Here is a 21,594-nt window from a genome sequence, read left to right on the forward strand (position 1 = left end):
CTCGTTTCTGTAAGAATGGCTGGAGAATTTCGAATACCATGAGAAAGTTAACAAATATCACATTCATTCAAGATTACGAATTGTAATTTTTGATAGAAATGGCTTTCCTGATGCATTTACATCCACAGACTCCTCGATACAAAAACTATATTTTCTATAAAAATTTCATTACCTGAGCGCTATCTATCAACTCTAACACTAAGTGGCCAATTAATTCTGAAAAAATATTTCGAATTCGAAACGAAAAGAATTTCATTTCCAGAATAATCAACTTTCCAACCCAAAACTTCGGTGTTGCATCCATGATGATAAGCACATTTTTTTGAACCCCCTCAATGCTAACATATCCACCATTCTAGAAAGGTAAACATTTTAATGGTCAAATCATCTTGAATCTCTTCAGCCGAATATAGAATTAGTTGCCATGACAATGAGCATCAACTGCATAATTTGCATATATATATATACGTACACCGTTCCAACACACGGCTGAGTCACGTAACACGTTCGATATATGTGGTATAATGTACGTGTACTCGTTGTATTACGATGTTAGGATAGGAAAAAATATATTTGTAGATGAAGCTGAAGCACACAAAAAGCACCTACACATTAGAATGATATCGGCTGGAAAGTGCCATTTTGACAAAGTCTGGCTAAAAAAACCGCCGTCGACATGTATAAATTACATCACTTTTGTCATTTGCTCCGTGTGGTATAATGTTCAACCATATCGGCCCAGACATTCCTTTGCATTCGCTTTTAAAAATTGGAATGCTGTATGAGAGCCGTGTCGTTGTATACCTCTTATACACATCTCGTCTATGTCCATTGGATATTTCAATAAATATTCTAATTTTATTTGTTTTTTGAATTAATTTGTAATTTTGAAAAATTCATTAAATTTATCTGCGTTAGATTTTACCATTCATATCTGTTTATCGCACTCGTAAATTGATTTTAACTCGGCATTTCATGTGACTAATTTTATCGGCTGTTTATGAATTTTTTGTGTTTCGAATTCTTTTCAAGGTAGCGATAGTAGCACGGGTAGTACCAGATTTTACAAAAAAAATCCTATAATTTTTGTCAAATCAATGGAAACAGCCCTGAGCAAGTAACAATAAAGGCTGTATACTTGGGGAGGTCACGCAGATGCAGATTCGCGGGTGACACACACAAAATTCGACGGTTTCATACATTTTCGTAGTAGATGGGTGGATTCTTAAATCTGACAACTTCATAGCAGATGAATTCTTTTTAATGTGTTCCCGCGTATCTAATGAAATGGCGATCTGCGTGACCTCCCCAAGTATACAGCCTTGGTAACAACTACTTGAAAGATTAAATTGGTTTTGTGTTTTAGAACTCAACCCACTTGGAGAAACCTTTGCAGATTCTGTAAATTTATGTAATCTGCACACATTTCTCCAAGTCAGTTGAGTTATGACCCCCAAACCAGTTTTTCCTTTAAAAGTAACATATTTTTGGGTACTTTAATGGTTTTACTTTTTCAAAAAAAGATCTTAATTCAGGGAAATCATAAAAAAAACAAACATTTTTCCGCCTAAATGTAGGCTACAAATTTGCAAAGGGCTTATTCCTCTTAGTGATTAATATTCACAACATCATAAAATACTTTGAGTGGACTGCACAGTTCACTTTATAATGCCTGTTAACAAAGTTTTACTCTTTACAAATACTCGAAAATTTCAAGCTTTTTAAAAATTGGTATTATTCTCAGTTCTCAGCTATTTCCAATACAAGCAAAATTCGCGAACACTTAGCTGCTACGTTCTTAATAGAATCAGCTCTCTAGCAATCGCACACACCTTACCTGATTCCGACTGTCTGGCAATCACCTTCTTTACAAAAATTAACAGGTCTAAAATCACAGAGTCCACTTGCAAATAATGTATTGGTAACGTCCTAAAGTTCACCCAAACTTCATAATTTGGGTTGTTGCAGTGTGTTTTGTGCTTGGTGTTTGCAACGATGTACACACTGAATGACTCGTATACCGTAACACAAATACTATGAATTTGTGTTTATATGTCTTGCCTACATTTAGGCGAGATGTCAATCAAGCACCTAACGTTCCTCACCCATTGGCAAATTTCTAGCCTTCATTTGTGCGCAAAAATATTCGCTTTTTGAAGATTTCTCTGAACCAAAATCTTTTTTTGAAAAAGTAAAACCATTAAAGCGCGCAAAAATGTGTTACTTTTAAAGTAAATTTCTCCTTTAAAAGTAACACATTTCTGCATGCTTTAATGGTTTTACTTTTTCAAAAAAAGATTTTGGTTCAGAGAAATCATCAAAAAACGAATATTTTTGCGCACAAATGTAGCCTAGAAATCTGCCAATGGATGAGCGCTCTTAAGAGGCATCGATACTTTGCTTAAAAGCATACATTAGGGCAATTTTAAAATACTGGATTTTAGTTTACTTTTGATGATATCTTTCCATAAGAATCCTTTTTGAAAAATGTACGACCGCAATTCCGACCACGAATATGGTTCAACAGAAAATACATTTGGCTGTAGGTGCAACTGAGCTCTGAGAAACGTGTACATTTTATGAAAATTTCGTTAAACTGTTCACTTTTCTCAGATCTGGTCAAACAACTACCACCAAATGTATTTTCTGTTGAAAGCTAACACATTCGTGGTCGGAATTGCGGTCGTACATTTTCGAAAAAGAGTTCTGATGGAAAGATATCATCAAAAATGAAATATGAGGCACACAAATGTAGGCTAGAATTTTAGCTTAGTACCGGTTCCTCCTAAGCCGGTGGTTCAGCCTGCTTTTGTTATTGGTCGTAGAGGCTGTTAGTGACTCACTAACAGCCTCTACGACTAATAGTGAGGTCTCTAAACAAATCAAATCAAATAAAATTATTGGGAAAGTGCATTGAGAGAGGAAATTTTCATCTCTAAGGCAATTTTTTTTAAACGACACAACAATTGTATGTTTTACAGAGAAACGTTGAAAATATAACAAAATATGAGAGCAACTCGAGAGCAACTCACTAGCTGCACTCACCTCATGAGTTAATATCGAAACACTCTTACTATCAATAAATTCGTCTCTTTTAGTTTCCTAGACGAAATAATCGTCTTGCGTCTGCTTTCGAGTATAGTCCACGCATAACATCGAAACTGTTTAGCATATTACGTTTGCGCAACTGTGACTAATAGCAACAACCCATATATGCGTATAATTAAATGCGTTCGATCAATTTACAAATCCAAACGACAAATCATTTTGTTCTTATCTTTATTGCCAAATTTATCGATATTTACATACACTTCGAATGAGTAAAAAATTGACTTTTAATTAAATAAAACCGATTCAATGTGATTTTCTATTTATGATTACCGGATGTGTGTTTGTTTGATTGAATGAAATCGAATTTACACAGCGATGATTGCATGCATGATGTAAGGAGATGATGATGGTCAAAATCGTGTATAGAATTTTATTGTTTTCGATTTAAATATGAAAATAACATCGAAGACACAATACACCATCATAAGTTGACACAATGAAGAACGTTGTCCTTCAGTCGAACAATTATCATATTCTGATTCGTTTCCTTCATCACAATTTGTAGTGTGAGGTTTCCACGATACGAATAGTAAGTGGAAAAAATTCAATTATCTTGGAATAAAATGTGCTGATGACGGTTGATGTCGACGATGGTGTTGTTTGTTTAGGAATCGATGTTTTTTTGTGAGCACTTTGTGCAATTACAGTGGAAGTTCGATTTAATTGTTCGCTGGTAATAGCCTTATGCCGAATAGGGGACTATACAGTCTCTAACATTCCAAATTCCCTCCGGGTTATAGATGTTTTGTTTCTATATTTTTGGTACTTTTCTCGTTTATCCATATCGCTCTTGTTAGAATTTCCTATTTCCTAAAAGAAAAGTTTTAAATTTAATTTCGAGGAATTTGTTGCCAGAGCGTAGCGAGGGCCACAAGTAACCAGAGAAAATGAAATTTTCTGTTTTTTATTTTCCCGAGACCAACAAAACGTTTTTCACAACAAAGACTCCGACGTTTCGGCTGAGTTGAAGAATGACTATTCCCTCGGCTGGCATTGTCGAAATAACTTAAAATAACTTTTGTTTACAGAGGAGAAAATAGTGGCCAAAGAGAAGCGAGGGTCGTGATTTCAATCGAGTTTAAATTTCCTATTTTCCCAGAGGTGAACACAAGGTTTTTCATATGTGCAAGATGTGATCTACCATTTTTCTCCACGAAATACAAAATATCAATTCATCCTACCATTTTTGAAGAGAGAAAAGTTCTATTTTCTCCCCACAGGAGGGAAAGTGCTGCTCTTTTCTTACTAGAAATGTCATTCGATTTTCAATTGTCAACAAAACACAATTTTCTCATGACCCTGTAAACGCACATATCGTTAGATGAGATCGATCGTCTATCGATTCTTATGCGATTCAAGTGGAATTATTGTACTTTGGATGTTTGGTTGGCCTTTTATTATTTTCTTCGTATAAGTTCTGACGTCAAGAACAATGAAGAAACGTTCTAAACCGAATGACAAAAGTATGTATTCCGGACATATGGAGTTTGTAATTCATTCTTTGCAATATGACATGAGCAAACCATCAGAATTCAGTCTTGTTCTATCTACAGAGTATCCAATTGACATCTCTCTCCAAGCAATACGTAACTAATCCCTTGTAAAAACATGTGTTACGGAAATTTTTATTACTCCACACACACTCGCTGTAAACATAAATAATAATGTTTTACACATACGAGACACTTAAAATTGAATACACCAAATTGTCTACACAAGAAATAATAAATCCCGATAAATCACTCAACATAATACGGTTTTATGTTCTGAGGCTTGTATACACGCCGATAAAAACATTAAAACAATTAAAAACACTAATCGGTTTTGTTGCTTCAATTGCCACCGATTACAGATTAAACACGATTACAATTCACCAAACACATTTCACTCAAACAAGCGTCGATCTTATCTGAAAACTTACGTTGACTGTGCGGTTGTCGACTATACTCGAATACCTATCGACATCGTCACTGTACACCAAAAATTTATATCACCTTTCGAATTACGTATCACAAAATTGGCAAACGAAAAAGAAAGAAAATATTTGTGGAGTTGTGTGCATTAAGGTGGTATACATTGCACCCAGCTTTCATTGATCGCGACTTCGACTTCGGGAAATGGTTGTATCGAGGGAAAATGCTGTCAGTGGTTGGGAAATTAAATTTATCAGAAAAATGACACAGCGGAAGTTGTATATATCGCTGAAACGTTAACGGTGTTCAGAGCAACAACAAAAAAAAGAAGAATTTTATCGATTTATCGAAAGGATGCACCACATATTAACGTGCTTTGTATTGAAATAAGTAGCTGAACGTATATGCAGCGCTGTTGCAGCCATCATCGTTCCGCTCTATGTAGTGTAATAGCTCCATCGAACGGCTATATGAATGGGGAAATGAAATAATCTAAACACAATTCGGTTGCATTCAAAACGTTCCTAGCGAGAGTTTATCATATTATATCGGCGGCACTATACAGAATTTTCTGTTTTTTTTTTTGTGTATACACACAACATTGTTCAAATGTACATATCAACACAGTTGCGAGAAGGGAGGGAATTTCAGTGTTTCTGAGCTTATTTTACGTTCAGTTTACTGTAGGCTTTCGTACAGAACAAATCGTTTTTCCAATATAATGTAAACGAACACGGAGGAACTAGCAAACGGTTTTTGTTTGGTTTTTCATATACAACACACGTTATGGACTCTAGTCGATAAGACGCAAAAATTGTGTGTGTATCTATCGTGGATCGTGGTGAATTTTTCTTCGTTTATTCTGTTTGCATTGAGAAAAATGTGTGAAACACAGCAGCGGTAACAAATTTATTATTAAAGAAGCGAGTGCGGGTTTCGTCTTGATTCAAATTTTTTATTTTTTTATTTTCCTTTTAATTTTTGTCCGATGATTATACATCAGCTCCAATATAAGTAACGAAATTGCTTTAATTTGCAATAAATTATTGGGTGCAGATAAAAGTGAAGAGAGATGTGACTTGTTTACAGTTTAACAAGAGTGATAAAATTGCATTAAAGGCATAATGATTATGAACTTAATTTACAAGCACTTTGATGCGCTTCCATACACTGTTTTATTGTGATTTAATCCTCACTTACCGTGATCACGACTTTTAATATACAATTACGTTGCACGTCGATTTTTCCTTCATAAAATTTGAATTAATTTCTTATTTGCACAACAACATATTGAATGTGATCTCAGACGTTGGTGGAGCCTGGTTGGTTATGAATATATTGATCTCTAGTGAGCTATAAAGGAATTCTCAAAATATTCTGTGTTGTGGGGTGGTTGTTGTTGAAAGGGTTTTAAATCAATTTGTAAGGCACAACGAATGTGAAAGGATGCGAACATATGTAAATGCATAATATTGGATCGGTGTCGATATGTGGAATTTGATATTGGTTGTAGATGTATATTGATTGGTGAATCATATAAGTTCGTTAACTGAACATACCAGTCATGTTATTGTACCGTAACTTCGGATACGATGTTTATGAAAAACCATAAATAGTTTTGATGAACTTTTCTATTCGAAGGGACTATTTGCACCCGTGTGCAAAAAGTCTTTACTTCAAGTCTGTGTACCTGAAGGTCTGATTACATTACAGGCAAATTGATTTTTCCTTCTACAAATCGGCGATAAAGTCAGAGGCAGTTAGATTTCGGTATGAATTTGCATCAGCTGATCCACACATACAGTGATAACTGTTCTCCAGTCGCTTACTCTTAGTACTTTCAGATCAGACTCAATTGCATCTTTCCATCTCACTCTCGGTCTTCCTGGTCTGCGGCTTCCATCGGGATTTGTATTTAGCAGTTTCAGGGGGTACACGTTCCTCGTTCATTCTTTGTACATGACCGAGCCATCTTAATCGATTGATTTTGATGAATTTGACTATATCGGGCTCCTTGTAAATCTGATACAGCTCATGGTTGTATCTTCTTCTCCAGTTGCCGTTCACATGGACGGACACCTCCACAAATTGATCGAAGAATTCTCATTTCAAAAACCAAAGGTGTCTGCTCGTCGCAAAAACAGCCGAAGTAAATTCATGCTGAAATTTCACTGCCTCTGACTGTACGCCGATTTAGTGTTGCATTAGGGGCAAAATGATTTTTACTTCTACAAGTTAGCCTGACACTAGCAACTAGCTAAATGAATTCTGTTCTTAACGTTGAATAACCATTTATAGCAGAATGTATGTTATGTAATGTGACTATTCGTCTCTGGTTGCAAAATGTGGTACGTAATTTATGAACGGCCCCTTAGGAAAAATCGTCTATTTTCCTAGGATTATGATTGTTTTACTTTAGATTTAGACTGCAAGTTCCGGGTGCAAATAGTGGAATAAAGAATATTTGCACCCGGACCCGATTGCAAATAGCAACGACGTTTTCTTTTGGGTCTGAGAAACGTTAATTAGGTTGACTGTAGTTCACTGATTTGCTTTCAATTTTCTTTACCCCTTCCCATTTTATAGAATTAATCGCTAAAAAACATATTGCAAAATGTAATTATGTTTAACTCGGTAAATATTTATACCAAACATGCGATCCAACATTTACCCAATTTGATGGAATTTTAATATTATAGATTGTGCCGATAGTGTTCGGTGTGTTCCCCCCTTTTATCGTTCAAAGAAAACTTAAATAAATAAATAAGCTCGCAACAACTACATTAAGATGTCTGAAATAACTACCGCATTGATTATATTTAAATGGGGATGGTCGCCGGAGGTCGATTGCAGCATTATATTGAACATAAATATCGGGATATACAGCTTTTCGAACAGCATACTACACTTTGTGTCGCGTTTAATGGTTTTAGAGTGGTCGTTTCAATAGTACACGAAACAGTTTAATTGAAGAAACTCTTCCACCGTATGCTTCTAACCGCATATACTCAGCTATATACATCGCATGGGAGACTGTTTACTCATTCAACCATTTCTGGTTTTGTTGAAAAAATTAAAAGCTTCTTCGGACAAAGTTAATTGAGAAAAAGTTGTCTCAGAACATAAACGAAAATCCTTCAGTCTACCGGAAATCAATGAATGAACATGCCAGGTATCAATGAAAGTCTAGAACAGGTATGGTCGATTGGCGAATTCGTCTTAAACGCACTCACATTTTATGTCAAAATAATATGAAAATGAGTGCGTTTAAGTACGAAAATCAAATTTTTATGTCCTCCTGGCGGGCAATAGACCATACCTGTTTTACACTTTCATTGCCAGGTATGGCCGATACTTTAAAAATCTGTCGATTTATCTTGAACGCATTCATTATTTATGTCAAAATAATATGAAAATGAGTGCGTTTGATTCCGTTATGTCGGCCGCAAATACACCATACCTAGACCATACCTGGAACTTTGCATTCATTGAAGGAAATTGTTTTTACTATAAATCACACAATCTCCAACAATACACGAACAATGACAGAATGTCTACCTATGCCAATAATTCCTTTGGATTATATGACACTCAACGTCAATCCCCATTTCGTCAGCATTTCAGCAGCATAATATTTCACATTTCTAGAATTTCCACATCAAAATCACACCTTTTCAACTGTAATTTGCTACATTACATTCGAAGGTAACTTTTCAAATAGAAACCGAAAACGGCTTTGCTTTCAATTTCCCTATGACTTTCTTAATAAATTTTGTTTGGTTTTGTTTTCAACGTCATCAGCAGTAAATCAGCTGAGTCGCTATCCCAAAATGATATCATGCTACACAATATTCTGAACTGGTAATAAATTTCATTCAAACATATTTTACGTTCTTTTAGAGCTTCAATAAAAAGAGTCAAGACATTCTGTTATTCTGTTTATTTATATGCGTGTTCTCTGTCCATTTGAAACGATACTTCAGCTCGCTAGAAATATTAATCAAATTAATTTTCAAACATTTCTCAAACAAAAAAAAACATTTTCACAAAGAATTATTAACTCAGGGAAATGAACATTATTACAGACGATGAATGCGTGTGTACGAAGAAGCAACGACAGCCCGTCATAAATACTTAACTATAGTTGTTGTAAATAGCATTTTAATTGATTAAAGAAAGACTGAATAGTTTCATACAACGACGTGTGAACAAACGAGCATATATGGCAAATGAAAAATTTAATTACTCATTGTGGAATATCACACCGAAACATCTTTTGTGCTCTGTATGAATCAACTTATGAAGAAGGATTTTCATGTGTTCATAATACGACATAAAGTGAACAAGTTGAGAACGTTGCAGACGCTGTGACTTTAGTCCCGTACGATCCCGTAACCCTATACTTGGCAATTTTGGCAAATGCGCATAGTGTATTTACGAAAGTCCGTATAATAAAGCCAGATTCATCAAAATCTCCTTCAGGTCAATGATGGAATCTTATAAATCATCCTATTACCACCAATATACAACACCAAAATAAGTTGTAGACCATGTGGGTGTTGGAATTTTGGGCACCAACACAATGTCACCTCAATAATCGCAAATTCCATAAGGAAATCCAAAAAAACCTTACAAATCCTTCAAAATCCTTGATTTCTACTAGTGGGAAAATGTTGTATCAAGTGGGGCTGCGCAATTTTGGGAACGAACACACTGCCAACTCAATAATCCCAAAAGTCCAGGAGATAACCCTAAAAAACCTCACAAATCTTTCAAATTCCTTGAATTCTACAACTGGTGGGCCATGTGGGTGCTACATTTTGAGAACTAATATTCTGTAACCTCAATAATATCAAAAGTCCAGACAGTAACCCAAAAAACCTAAAGTTCTAGAACTGGGCAGATGGTGGACCATGAGGAGTGCTGCAACTTTGGGAACGAACACGAAGCGGGGAAAAATTTATGAAAATCGGTTTTTTCTCCAGTTACGTCTTTACATCACCATTCTACGGCCGAGTAGCGCGATTTTGAGGGCATTAGCTCATGATCCAGTGAACTGATTTTCACAAACTTTTTTTTCCTGATTGCTGTGCCCAATTATCTCTTAGACGTTTGACGCTTTAGCACTTTTTCCACTATATCTGCCTATCTTCCAACGTTCTCGACCGATTTTTTTCATTTTCATCTGAAATCCCACAATTGTCTTTACCTTTCAGGAATCGGTTTCCATTTTTCGACTTCAATAGCCAAGATTCCACATATTATAAACGGTATTCTATAAGCCCCCAAAACTTCGTACGCGGCTAACGAACATAATGTTAACACGCTGCATGACTTTATTTACAAACAATTACGTCGGTAAACAATCTTTTGTTTCACTGCACGGTGAGCAAATCGGAATTCATTGTGGGAACAAAAAGAGCGAAGGACCAAAAACACCCAGAGATCAAACCGCATTCTATAAATTTCCGTGTTTCAAAAATCTTGTTCAAAAAACAATTAAACTTTTGAACGGTTGATGTGAACCGAGTCAGCTGTATACACACATATTATATATAAGTATATGCTATGTGTGCCTCGTTAAACCAGAGAGCCAGCACACAAAACTATTGAATTTTGCCATTCTTTTACTTTCCCACTCGAAGATTTATATGAAAAGTTCAGAAGTTCTTTGGTATTATTTTTCAATTTCTTTGTAAGCAGACAATGTTAAAAATGTATTTCTATAGTTCGCTACAAAATGAAAAAGTTAATATCAAAAGGAAATACCTTAAGCGAACGGCTTCCTTTCGAGTGAAAAATTACATTTTTTTCGAAGAATTTAAATGTTCCACCATCATATTATTGTCAACGGCAGTGACACCAACAACTCTTCACTGGGTTCTCTTTCTTCGTCTTCTCCTTCAATCCGTTACATACATAATTGTTCAGTATCATAACCTTCTCTTGTTCATAACGACAAATCAAGATATACACAAAGGAAAAGTGGAAAATCTATTTTAGAAAACCAACAGTGTCAGTATACTTCATCCATTTTTAATTCCATTTTAAATTACGAACTTTTCACCATGTGACACATAACAGCTCGATATTATTTGAATTGAATATTGCATTCAATTTTCCGACTATATATATAATAAAAGAGCTCGTCACTCCATATGTTTCTTATTTTCCTGTGTGTGATGAAATTTTATCAAACATAAACATAGTTTTGTGTTTCCGTTAAGTTAACCGCATTATTTAGTGCTTTATGAGCGCTGACAATGAATCATATGCATTTAAAAACAAAATGAGACATTTAAATGTGAGAATTTCGAATGTTTTTTTAAATAAAATAATTGTCTTAAAAGTCGGCTAAACGAGATAAAGCGTAAGGGTATCTGCTCTTTGTTGGTGTTTGTATAATGTCAGATAACTGTATGATGGTTTCAGTAAAGTGGAGACCACAAAATTATCTTTTTAATTATTGACAAACATATTGACCAATCGTACTGGGCTTATTATTCCGATTTTTTTTTGTGTGAATTCTTACTGGGTGTTCATCCCTAGAAAACACAATTTTAGATTTGATCAGAGTTTTTCAAGTCGTCGATGTTCCTTAAGTACTTCCTAGAATATGATATTTTGGCGGGAAATTTGAATTCCCCAAGGCGTATTCAAATTTTGCGCCAAAATATAGTTGACTGGAAACTCTTAATTGACTTGAAACATCGATAACTCTTAAAGCTCTTAAAGAACTCTGAAACATCCATTCACATATTTCCCATTAGATGCTTTGGCTTATTACTAATCGACTGTGAATTTGACATAACGATTTTCGTTCAGCAACTTAATTTAAGTATTTGCTCAGGCAAATAGAGTCGGCTGGGTATGAATATAACACTTTACTTTAGTTTCTAACATAGGAAAAGAATTGGAGGACTCACATTGAATTATTGAGTTGCCAGTTGGTTGGTTCGATCGCAACACTATGATTCTCTCGCTCAAATTTTTCCACAATAACAACATTTGATTGAATCAGTTCATCGGTTGGCGACTGTGACATTATCTACGAAGAAGTCGCAGATATTACCTAGATGGATCTGTATGTTTCTCCTACTACCGTAAAATTAGAGAATTCACATTTTTTACGACTTATGATACCGACGTGGACAATTTTTGCTATTTTAAAGCAAAATTGTAATATTTCCAGTCACAATACAATTTCTTTTTGTGTGTCTCATAATCGTTATGTAATTTCGCAAAAGTTCGTTAATAGGGTTCACTGTCTACTACAGATTTCAGTTAGATTATAATCACATGCATTGCATTCAGCGGCAGTAATAATTTGAGCTATTTAAACATAAAAGAAATCATATTTAGGCCAATTGCTGTTTTATCGACAAAAGTGCCAAAGTAGCTCTCATCTGCTTAATTTAAGAAGAAAAAAAAATCATAAAGAACCATAACCATAAATTCACAGAGAGCATAGCCGTATCGAACATCACACGCGTGCATATTACGCATATACTTGTAAATTACAAATTGAGCAATTTTTTGCGCCACATGCTTTCGAGCACTAAACGTTTAATGTTAAATATAGATTCGAATGTTAAATATATGTCGATCCATTATACCTTTACGTCTTGTTTCTGTACGTAAAGGTATAAAGGGCATACTAATTCATCCTAATATAGATCGCCCGATATATTCAAAACGCATAAATAAATGTATTTGGGAAATGTTACCTATTTATTTTCCGAATAAGTAAACGAGATATTGAAACGAGAACATATTTTCGTGTACAATAAATAATGCGGTTGAAATGTGATGGATACGACAGTTAACATCATAGAACTAAAAATAATATTTCTCATCATGCACACGAACATTTTCGGAAATTTTCCTTCCAGTGCAACTGGCTCGAAACGAAAACCAAAGAAATTCCTCCGGTTTTCTCATCATTGAACGCGGTGATCAAATAAGTGTTTAGTTTGTAATTCATTTCAAAATATCGTCTGATCTCTTGAGGGAAAATATGTTAAGTACTAAATGTAGAAGTTATTTGAGGTGACAATTTGAATCTCTTATTCGTTTTATTCATTCGTCTCTGCCACTCAACATAAAACTTCATTTTACGATCTCATCGAAAACGCAGTAAGATTAATGACATCTATGTTCGAAGATCATGGGTCATAATAAAAACCGGATTGGTGAAAATTAGGAAAATGATGGCGTGGCAATTAATTTTTATGTCCATTCGCTTCAACTGTATCAACCTATTCGTCTTCAGACCCGTGCGAACAAAAGGTAGCTTGAGTTCTATAACTTGAATTCTTTTTTTCCCTGCTAGATATTGACAATTAGAAGATCCCCAGATGAAAATAATAAAATTAGGTCGTGTAGGCTTGGAGTATGGTGGAAAAAGTGTTATTTTGGAGGACTGGTCAAGGTTTTTCGCATATATTTACAGTAGTATAGAACGTACTACGTTTATGAAAATCACTTCACTATATCATAAGCTGGGGTCCTCAGAGTGAGCGTGAATCGTGCTGCTCGATGGTAGAATAATATGCATTTTGTCTAGCAACTGCAAAATTTTTGACCCAGTATGTTGGTTGACAAAGGTCCTCATGATCCACCATCTTCCCAGTCCTTGAACTTTAGGATTTTAAAGGATTTCTGAAGTTTCTATGGGTTCTCTTCTGGATTTTTTGTATTATTAAGGTGATAGCATGTTGGTTCTCAAAATTCTATCACCTCACATGGTCCCAGTTCTAGAATCCACGGAATTTGAAGAGTTTCTGAGGTTTTGTGGGTTATTCTTCTGAACTTTTGGGTTTATTGGTGTGGCAATCTGTTGGTTCCCAAAACTCCAGCACCTTCATTGCCTACACATTGCTAGTTCTAGAATTCGGAGGGAAAGGATTAGAAAGAAATCTTTGAGATTGCTGCTGTAATTTGGTTAAGGTAGTAAGACTTTATCATGTGGTCGTAATTTATCTATGTACATAATATCGTTGCAGTTCGTAAAAGGATAAATTCCCTATTAAGTTCTATTTCTAATCATTCCACAATACTTACGCACTAGTTTTGATTTTTATTGCATATAGCTGCAGCAGCATATGTAGCTGTAATGCTACATACAAAAGTTTCTTTCTTTTTGTAACAATCGTAGTATGTTACGTCACTGTTTGCGGAACACGAGCCGAAGGCGAGTCAACAGTATTTTACATGACTAGGGATAAAAAGATGAAAAGTAGAGTTTTCGTGTGAATTTTGTGGATCCGAGACGAAGCCGAGGTCAATAAACACACGAAAACGAGACACACGACGCATGTAGCATGTAAATGCACTTTACTGTTCAATGAAATGTTATGCAAATGCCATTCAGGTCAAAATCAGATACTAAATTAGATAATTGCTCCATTCTAAAGGTTTATCGTCAGAGTCGACAGTTGAGATTAGAATCACTTTTATTGTCACACTTATTTGGACAACAACAACAAATTGGTTGGTTAATGAAATTTCTTCACTTAGGTAATAAAGAAATCAATAAAAAAATCAAATAAAAAGCAAACTTCGTCAGCAATTTTAAATAATCCAATAGTAAACAGAAGTCTACAGTCTACACACCCGTTCGTGCCTACGTTTTTTGTTAATAAATATAACGAACAATGTGAGAATAGCGGACAGATGTAAAATAATTATTTTAATAAAATACAAAAAGGCAACGGCCTTACCGTTTTGTTGTCATGATTATGGCATTTCATCATTTTTTATGTGTTGATTTTTATGCAAAAATTTGTTTTGTGCTCTTCGCCAGGCATTTTATACATATGAGTTAACAATACCGTCCAAAAAGTGTTCAGTCACTTGAAAATAATAATTAAGTTCGTACGAATGAATACCAAAGCAGAAAACGCACTAGACTTTATGGACAGGAAATCAAAAGATTCTGACTTCCTTTTACTATTTTAATAAATGATAAAATTATAAATTATTCAAAACACTTACTCTCCGGTTATGTGTCTCTGGTGTGTGAGTTTATGATTTTGTAAATATAAATTGAATTTTTTATTTTTTTCATATAAATGGCCTGTTAATTCACAATGCGTGAATGGATTTACATTCACACAATGTGAAAATGAAATAATAATCCGAGAATCGGTTTTAAAACGATTTTAATGTTGGAATTAAATGTCGGTTATATTGCATTTGATAGTTATGGCAATGTCCGCAGGATTGTTGGTACGGTTGATGGTAATTTTGTTTGCATTTTCCAATTGGAAAGGAAATTGAATTTGTGTGGCTTATGTTTGAGTTTAAATAAATTCTATGTTATTAGCAGCACATTGTGCAACGAAACGTTTTGCGGTCGGTACTTCATTCATTTCTTATTCCCTTGACTGTTGTTAAATCGAGGGTCTTATGGTTTAAAATTCATCCACACTGAGATATGTACAGTTGAAGTTTGCAACCGAAAAAAGACTGAAAAACTTGCACTTTTCTCACAGAAATTTCTCGAGGTACACGAAACGTGCATGGTCGCGTGGGGTGTCATTGGAAAGGTAATTACATGTTCTTTCAGGGAAAGTAGATCTTACGGAAGTTTGGTAGCATCTATCAATATAAGCACGTAAACATTTCAACTTCTCATAATTTGTCGTAGATGCTTCAAACCCCAATAAGACCCTACTTTCCTTGAAAGTATATACAATTACCTTTCAAATGACACCCCACACGACCATGCACGTTTCGTGTATCTCGAGAAATTTCTGTGAGAAAAGTGTAAGTTTTCAGTCTTTTTTCGGTTGCAAACTTCAACTGCACATATCTCAGCGTGGATGAATTTTAACCCCAAAAGACCCTATTTGCCTCGGAAGTACATGCTATTACCTTTCTAATGACACCCTGGAGAAATTTTTGTAAGAAAAATGCAAGTTTTCGGTTTTTGATCACCTCACACTAGCCACACAAGCTTCGACGAATTTTTTTGAAAGTGGTTTTGGCTTCTGCGGTTGAATACCTTGGATTGGATTGGATTGGATGGTTACCCCAGCACCTAAGTCTCTAGTGGGCCTGTTGTGATTTTTCATCATATCTCTCCAGACTCAGATAGTTCACAAATCGACCGTGTAAACGTCCCATACGTTGTGAATTCTCTAAGCCACGAGTGGTATGCGAAGACCACAACCATCACTAATGACTCATGCATTTTTCCAATGAGCGACTAGTCGATCATAGATGGCGCTTATCCTACAGTCTGTTGTATATTGTGAATTGTGTCATTGACAGTATGTCAATATGGCGTGATTGTTGCGAAGAAATCGAATATTGGATTTCTTTGAAATTTGCGACTTTGTTACGGTCGTACAGAACTAACAGCGAGTGCTTAATCACCAAGTGATTAGAATAAAACCAGGCAAGCATTTTTGCAGCGGGAGTCGAACCCGGGACCTCTTGGGTATGAGTCCTATGCTCTACCGATTGAGCTACCTGGACACGAATACCTTACTGGGCACATATAAAAAATTCCATTAGAAAATGCGTCCGATTTCAGTCTTCTGTTTTTCAGACTTAACTCACAGACTAATACAACTAGGCCCAACCTCTTGGATGCATAAAGTTTCTGTGTCAAAAATGCCAATTATTTTTGGATGTTTGCCAACTTCTTGTGGTATTGTCTTCTAACTCCAGTCTTCGATTTTTGTGTTCCTTTTTACAGTCGCTTTAAACTCACTGCAGCGCGTTTGGGCTTACGAAGTTTTGAAATTAAATGTAAAGAATGTTTCAACTTCATTTGATAAGTTTATCAGTCAAGTGATCTGACCCACCCATAAGGTGGGACCTAATATTTAGAATACTCATAATCGAGCTTTTCGATTTCAATGTTTCCTTTATGAATAATTTGCTGAAACTAGCTCAAAGTTAGTGCTGTAGGTGTAGTACGAATACTTCAAACATGTGGCACCATTTTTTTGTTGAATGCCTTTAACCAGAGAACGAAAAGCAATTATTTTAACGAGAGCAATTATACATTATGAAGTCCATGCGTCTAGTTAGACATATAGCAATAATCTCAACGAAATTAATGAACTCGCACCGATATGACCGTTCAACGTAAGCATATCGAAAGAAATTAACAAAATATTTATATTCAAAAGATGTTAACATTCTATGCGAGAGTTCTCGTGTCTACAACGTTGATCTTTCTGCTAATATTGACTAAGCGTGGCATACGATGATGCATAACAATTTCAATAATCGTAATTCGAAAAAAAGAGTACAAAAATGTTTACGTGGCACCGATTTTTCCTTGAATTGATTAGAGCCGATATGTGTGCTTCTTGAATGTATTTACTTGACACAAAAATCACATGTGTGATTGTGTATTTACGGGATAAAAATCATTTTGATGAATACAACCAGTGAATAGCTTATTGATGTTACGAAATTTGTGTTTTGAAAATGTCTCTCCCATCGAGAATGGAGTGTAAAAATTGTATTGATTTTTACCAGCTATATATCGATCGATTGAATCATATAAATGACAATTAAAAATTTAATTTATTGATTTCATTGCTTGCTCATGACCCAGAAAACAAAAAAAATCAGTTTCACTTAATTGGCAATTTTTTTATTGTCTTATTCACTCGCGTTGGAATTTAATTTTAATTTCATTCAGTCTTTTGGATACCAAGTTGCGACAGTCGGATCATTTGAGAGAGTAATTAATAGGAAACCTTCTTTGGCCGTTAGAGGCGCCTCAATATTTTTCAATTCTCCGTTCTTTGCGCACTATTTTTTTGTGAAAGAAATTCATTCTGTTAAATATCCCTGAAAAGTCAGAGGTCAGAGCGTAGCAAGAGCCACAATTCACCCGAGAAAATTAAATTTCCTACTTTTTCCTCGAGGTCAACACAACGTTTTTTTACAACAAAGGTCCCCCAGGTTAAAGCTGAGGTGAGAAAATGACTATTTTCTCACCCACGTTGGGAAACATATGTTGACTTCTAGGGACCAATACCAATCTAGTAGACACATCCCAGAAATGATTATTTTTCCTTCGGTGAAGAAATAACTATTTTTGAATATTCACTGACAAAAAAGTTTCGAAAAACCCAGCTGTTGTTGGTAACTTTGTCTACAGGTAATCTTCAATAGCTGCCACAGTTGTAGCGCCACATACAAAAAATACAGCTGCGGCAGATAATGTAGATTACCTGAAGACAAAGTTACCTGTTACAGGTGAGTTTTTCGAAACTTTTTTGTCAATTCTTAGATGCGTGTACATGGAATAATCTTTCCAAAGCCACCTCGCACAACGTTGTTAAGAAAATTGCATATTTTCGGTTTTCGACCACTGCCCACTAGCCACACAAGCATCAAGGAATTCAAAAGAATCCCTCTTATTTTTGTCGTTGTTTTCGTTAACAGATGTTTCCAAAAAGGCTTCATTCCATGATTTAACTGCGTGACTTTGGGCTATATTAGATAGATTAGACTGATGAGAAGCATCTTTAAATAAAAATAGAAACTCCCACTACCTTACCTTACATTCTGCTTTCAGTGGAATTTCTCCTTTTCCAATAGAAATCGGTTGGGTGCTTTCCATCGGGAGATCTTAGATCTTTATCTTGTGGTTTCTTATACAAGACACTTAAGGCTGGAAGGATTCCTTAGAGTATTTACACCAATCTTCAGTGACAGACAACAAGAACTAATTGGGCCGATTGACCGATTTATTCTGGGAAGATTCACTTATTGCCCCGACTGCAGTCAAAGACAGTGAAATTTCAGCATGAATTTGCTTCAGCTGTTTTTCAGCTGATCCGCACAAAGAATCAAAACTGTTTATACGGTTTTACCACTACGCGCTTGTTTGTAGCAGCTTCTACAGTATAAACAATTTTGATTCTATGTGTGGATCAGCTGAATCAAATTCATGCAGAAATTTCACTGCCTCTGACTGTACTGCAAAAGCATTAACGGTCAAGCAATTTTCTAAAATATCCAACAGAAAACTCTAATCGAATGTGTAACTCCATAAAACAAACTAATTAAAATCTGTCGAAACATAAAATTAACACTTGATTTACGACCAATGGCATCATGTATGTATTACAAATAACAAATAGCGTCACTGCAGGACAAACTCAACATCAGAATGCATGTCATACGCGTTGGGTTCTCTCGATCACATCAATTTTATTTTACAAGAGATCTAATTTAAGATTAACATCAATTCAATATCATTGGATATCGTTAGCATTAAATGCATCCTACCGTGTAATATACAATATTATAATTTAGATGACGTTTTACTATCAATAACACAACTCCTCCTAACGCATAAATTGATGTTTCACTTCACATAAAACGATAAAATTAAAGCGGCCGCCATACTCTTGTGTATGTTGCTGCGCATACAAAATACTGTTCAAAATAGAACTAACCATTGACTTAACTTGTTGCAACTTAACTCGACCGTTCGTTCGTGTTTTATTCTAATATAAACGGAGAGCAGTTTCAATTACATCACAGAAAAATCATTGGTCAATAAATGCGCCAGTTACACTATTTACTACATAAGAACACTTTGTGCCTTCGTTTAGTGAAATAGCTTGGAGATCACATTCAATTCAATCATGTTGTTCATCTAACCAGACGAAGAATGGGGCATACGTAGTGTGTGAATTAATTTCATTTTTCATTTTGTTTTGTTATTTTAATTGAAAGTTGAAAAAATCAAATTGAGTTTTATTACAACAACAAATAAAATTGTGGAATTTCTAGTGGCATCCGATACACCGACTGTTGGAGTTTGTAATAGTTCAATGAAAGTGCATTTTTTTAAACAGAAAAAAGTTGAATTGCAATTCAATATACACTCAATTTCCAACAAAAATAATTTGATTCTTAAATGTCGTTCGCTGTAATATAATCCGAATATTGATACATATTACACCCATATTATCATAACAAAACAACCGAATGCAAACAAACAGCAATGATGGTTGAAAAAGCAGAGGGTTTTCTTTATCGTCGACCAGTCTATCAATACTTTCAATATTTGGAAACGTAAGTAACATATTATGTCAGTTTTACTGACTCGGTGTAATATTTCAGGCATGTCCTGTGAGCGATTGGATGAGCGAGTGTATGAATGTATGAATGTATGAACTGCACGCGTAAAATCGTAATTTCATATATTTAATGTTACAATTTTTCCCACCCCGATCGAATCGATTAACTTAATGTCACAATATTTTTAAATGAAAATTAATGTGTCTGAAAAATTGGGTTTCATTCGGTAAATATGGTTTCCGTGTACATTTTTGTTGCGGTCTGTGCATATCCCAATTGTTCACACAGTCACAATGGTGTACGAAGAATAAATAACATCCTTCCCCCAAATTGCAATTCATTTATATTGTATGTGAGCTACTCTTTGTTGTTGTATGTAATGCAAAATAGGGGGATGATGCCTTTGTGGTATGCAATATTTTCGGGTGCTCTGATGAGATCAAAGCGTATACACACGGAAAGAGCGTTGACCGGGGTGAGTTGATGAAAAAACAAACAAACACACAAGTAGTTTCGTAGGGGGTCCAAAAAATAAAAGTGTCGAGGAAGTTGGCGGACCCCGAGGAAAACAAACCTGTATGGCCTCCTGATAAAAATTGTATTGATGCGATCCGAGTTGGTTTAGGGGTCGCTCAAGGACGAAATATGTGAAAAAACGCTGTGATTTTCCATACATTTTTTCCATTACTTTCTATGGTAAAATTTTTTTTGCGACAATATCGAACTTTTTTGGTCCAGAAAACTTAGATTAGATGCAAGAGCAAGAAAAATGCGTTGTTTTCATTTTTTGGAATTTTTATATCGTCTGGGCGCACCTAACAATATTGGTATAGACAAAAATCCACAGATAATTTCCAAGTAATACAAAGTCATGCTTAGTTACTTTTTCAGTTAAGTGTTAGGTATTGTTGTAAAGGTAATGACAGTAGCTTTCAAACGAGCCCACAGTCGAGTTTCGAGTTGGCGTCCTGTCGTAATAGTCATTGCTTTGCGTGAGTTCACGACCCTGACATTTTTGCACTAAAATCGATTTCAATATAGCTTCATAAAATTGTTTTCGAAAAAATTTCTTTTTGCAATGAAAGCTTGTGCCCCTTGTGCCGTAAGCTCTATTTAGATTTAAATATATCCGATGTACACCCCATGAACTTTTTGGAAAAGCCCAAAGACTGTATGAACTGGTTAGGCTACTTTGACTGACTTGAGAGATGCGAAAGCCCTTGGAAATTACTAAATCTGTCTCTTTGGACTAATCTGAAGTGAAATAAACCAACTCACCTTAACAAGTGACCTCAGTTACTGTTAGTTACGTTCAATTTTTCTTTAACCCTCATTTTCGTGATTTTTCACATATTTCGTCATTGCGCGACCCCTAAACGAACTCGGATCGCATCGGCCCCATAAACATTTTTTATCAGTGGCTCATATAGATTCGTTTTCTCCATGGTCCGCCAACTTTCTCGAAACTTTTATTTTCCCATACGATGTTGGACCCCTAATG

At 35.3% G+C, this 21,594-nt stretch overlaps 1 protein-coding gene across 2 annotated transcripts in view; it reads left to right on the forward strand.

The window, feature by feature from the left end:
• Window positions 1-21,594, forward strand: part of LOC119071538 (focal adhesion kinase 1) — a 58,641-nt gene that overhangs the window by 2,803 nt on the left and 34,244 nt on the right. The window contains exon 1 of one of the 2 annotated variants that reach the window (XM_037176424.1): window positions 19,829-20,087. The exons of the other annotated variant lie outside the window; for it this stretch is intronic. Within the exon in view, the coding sequence (XP_037032319.1) occupies window positions 20,017-20,087 (71 nt within the window). The 5' untranslated portion in view covers window positions 19,829-20,016. Of the gene's footprint in view, window positions 1-19,828; window positions 20,088-21,594 lie in introns of those variants that run through there. 2 annotated transcript variants of the gene reach the window in all.

Source organism: Bradysia coprophila (assembly GCF_014529535.1).
Source record: "Bradysia coprophila strain Holo2 chromosome IV unlocalized genomic scaffold, BU_Bcop_v1 contig_5, whole genome shotgun sequence".
Lineage (NCBI taxonomy): Eukaryota > Metazoa > Arthropoda > Insecta > Diptera > Sciaridae > Bradysia > Bradysia coprophila.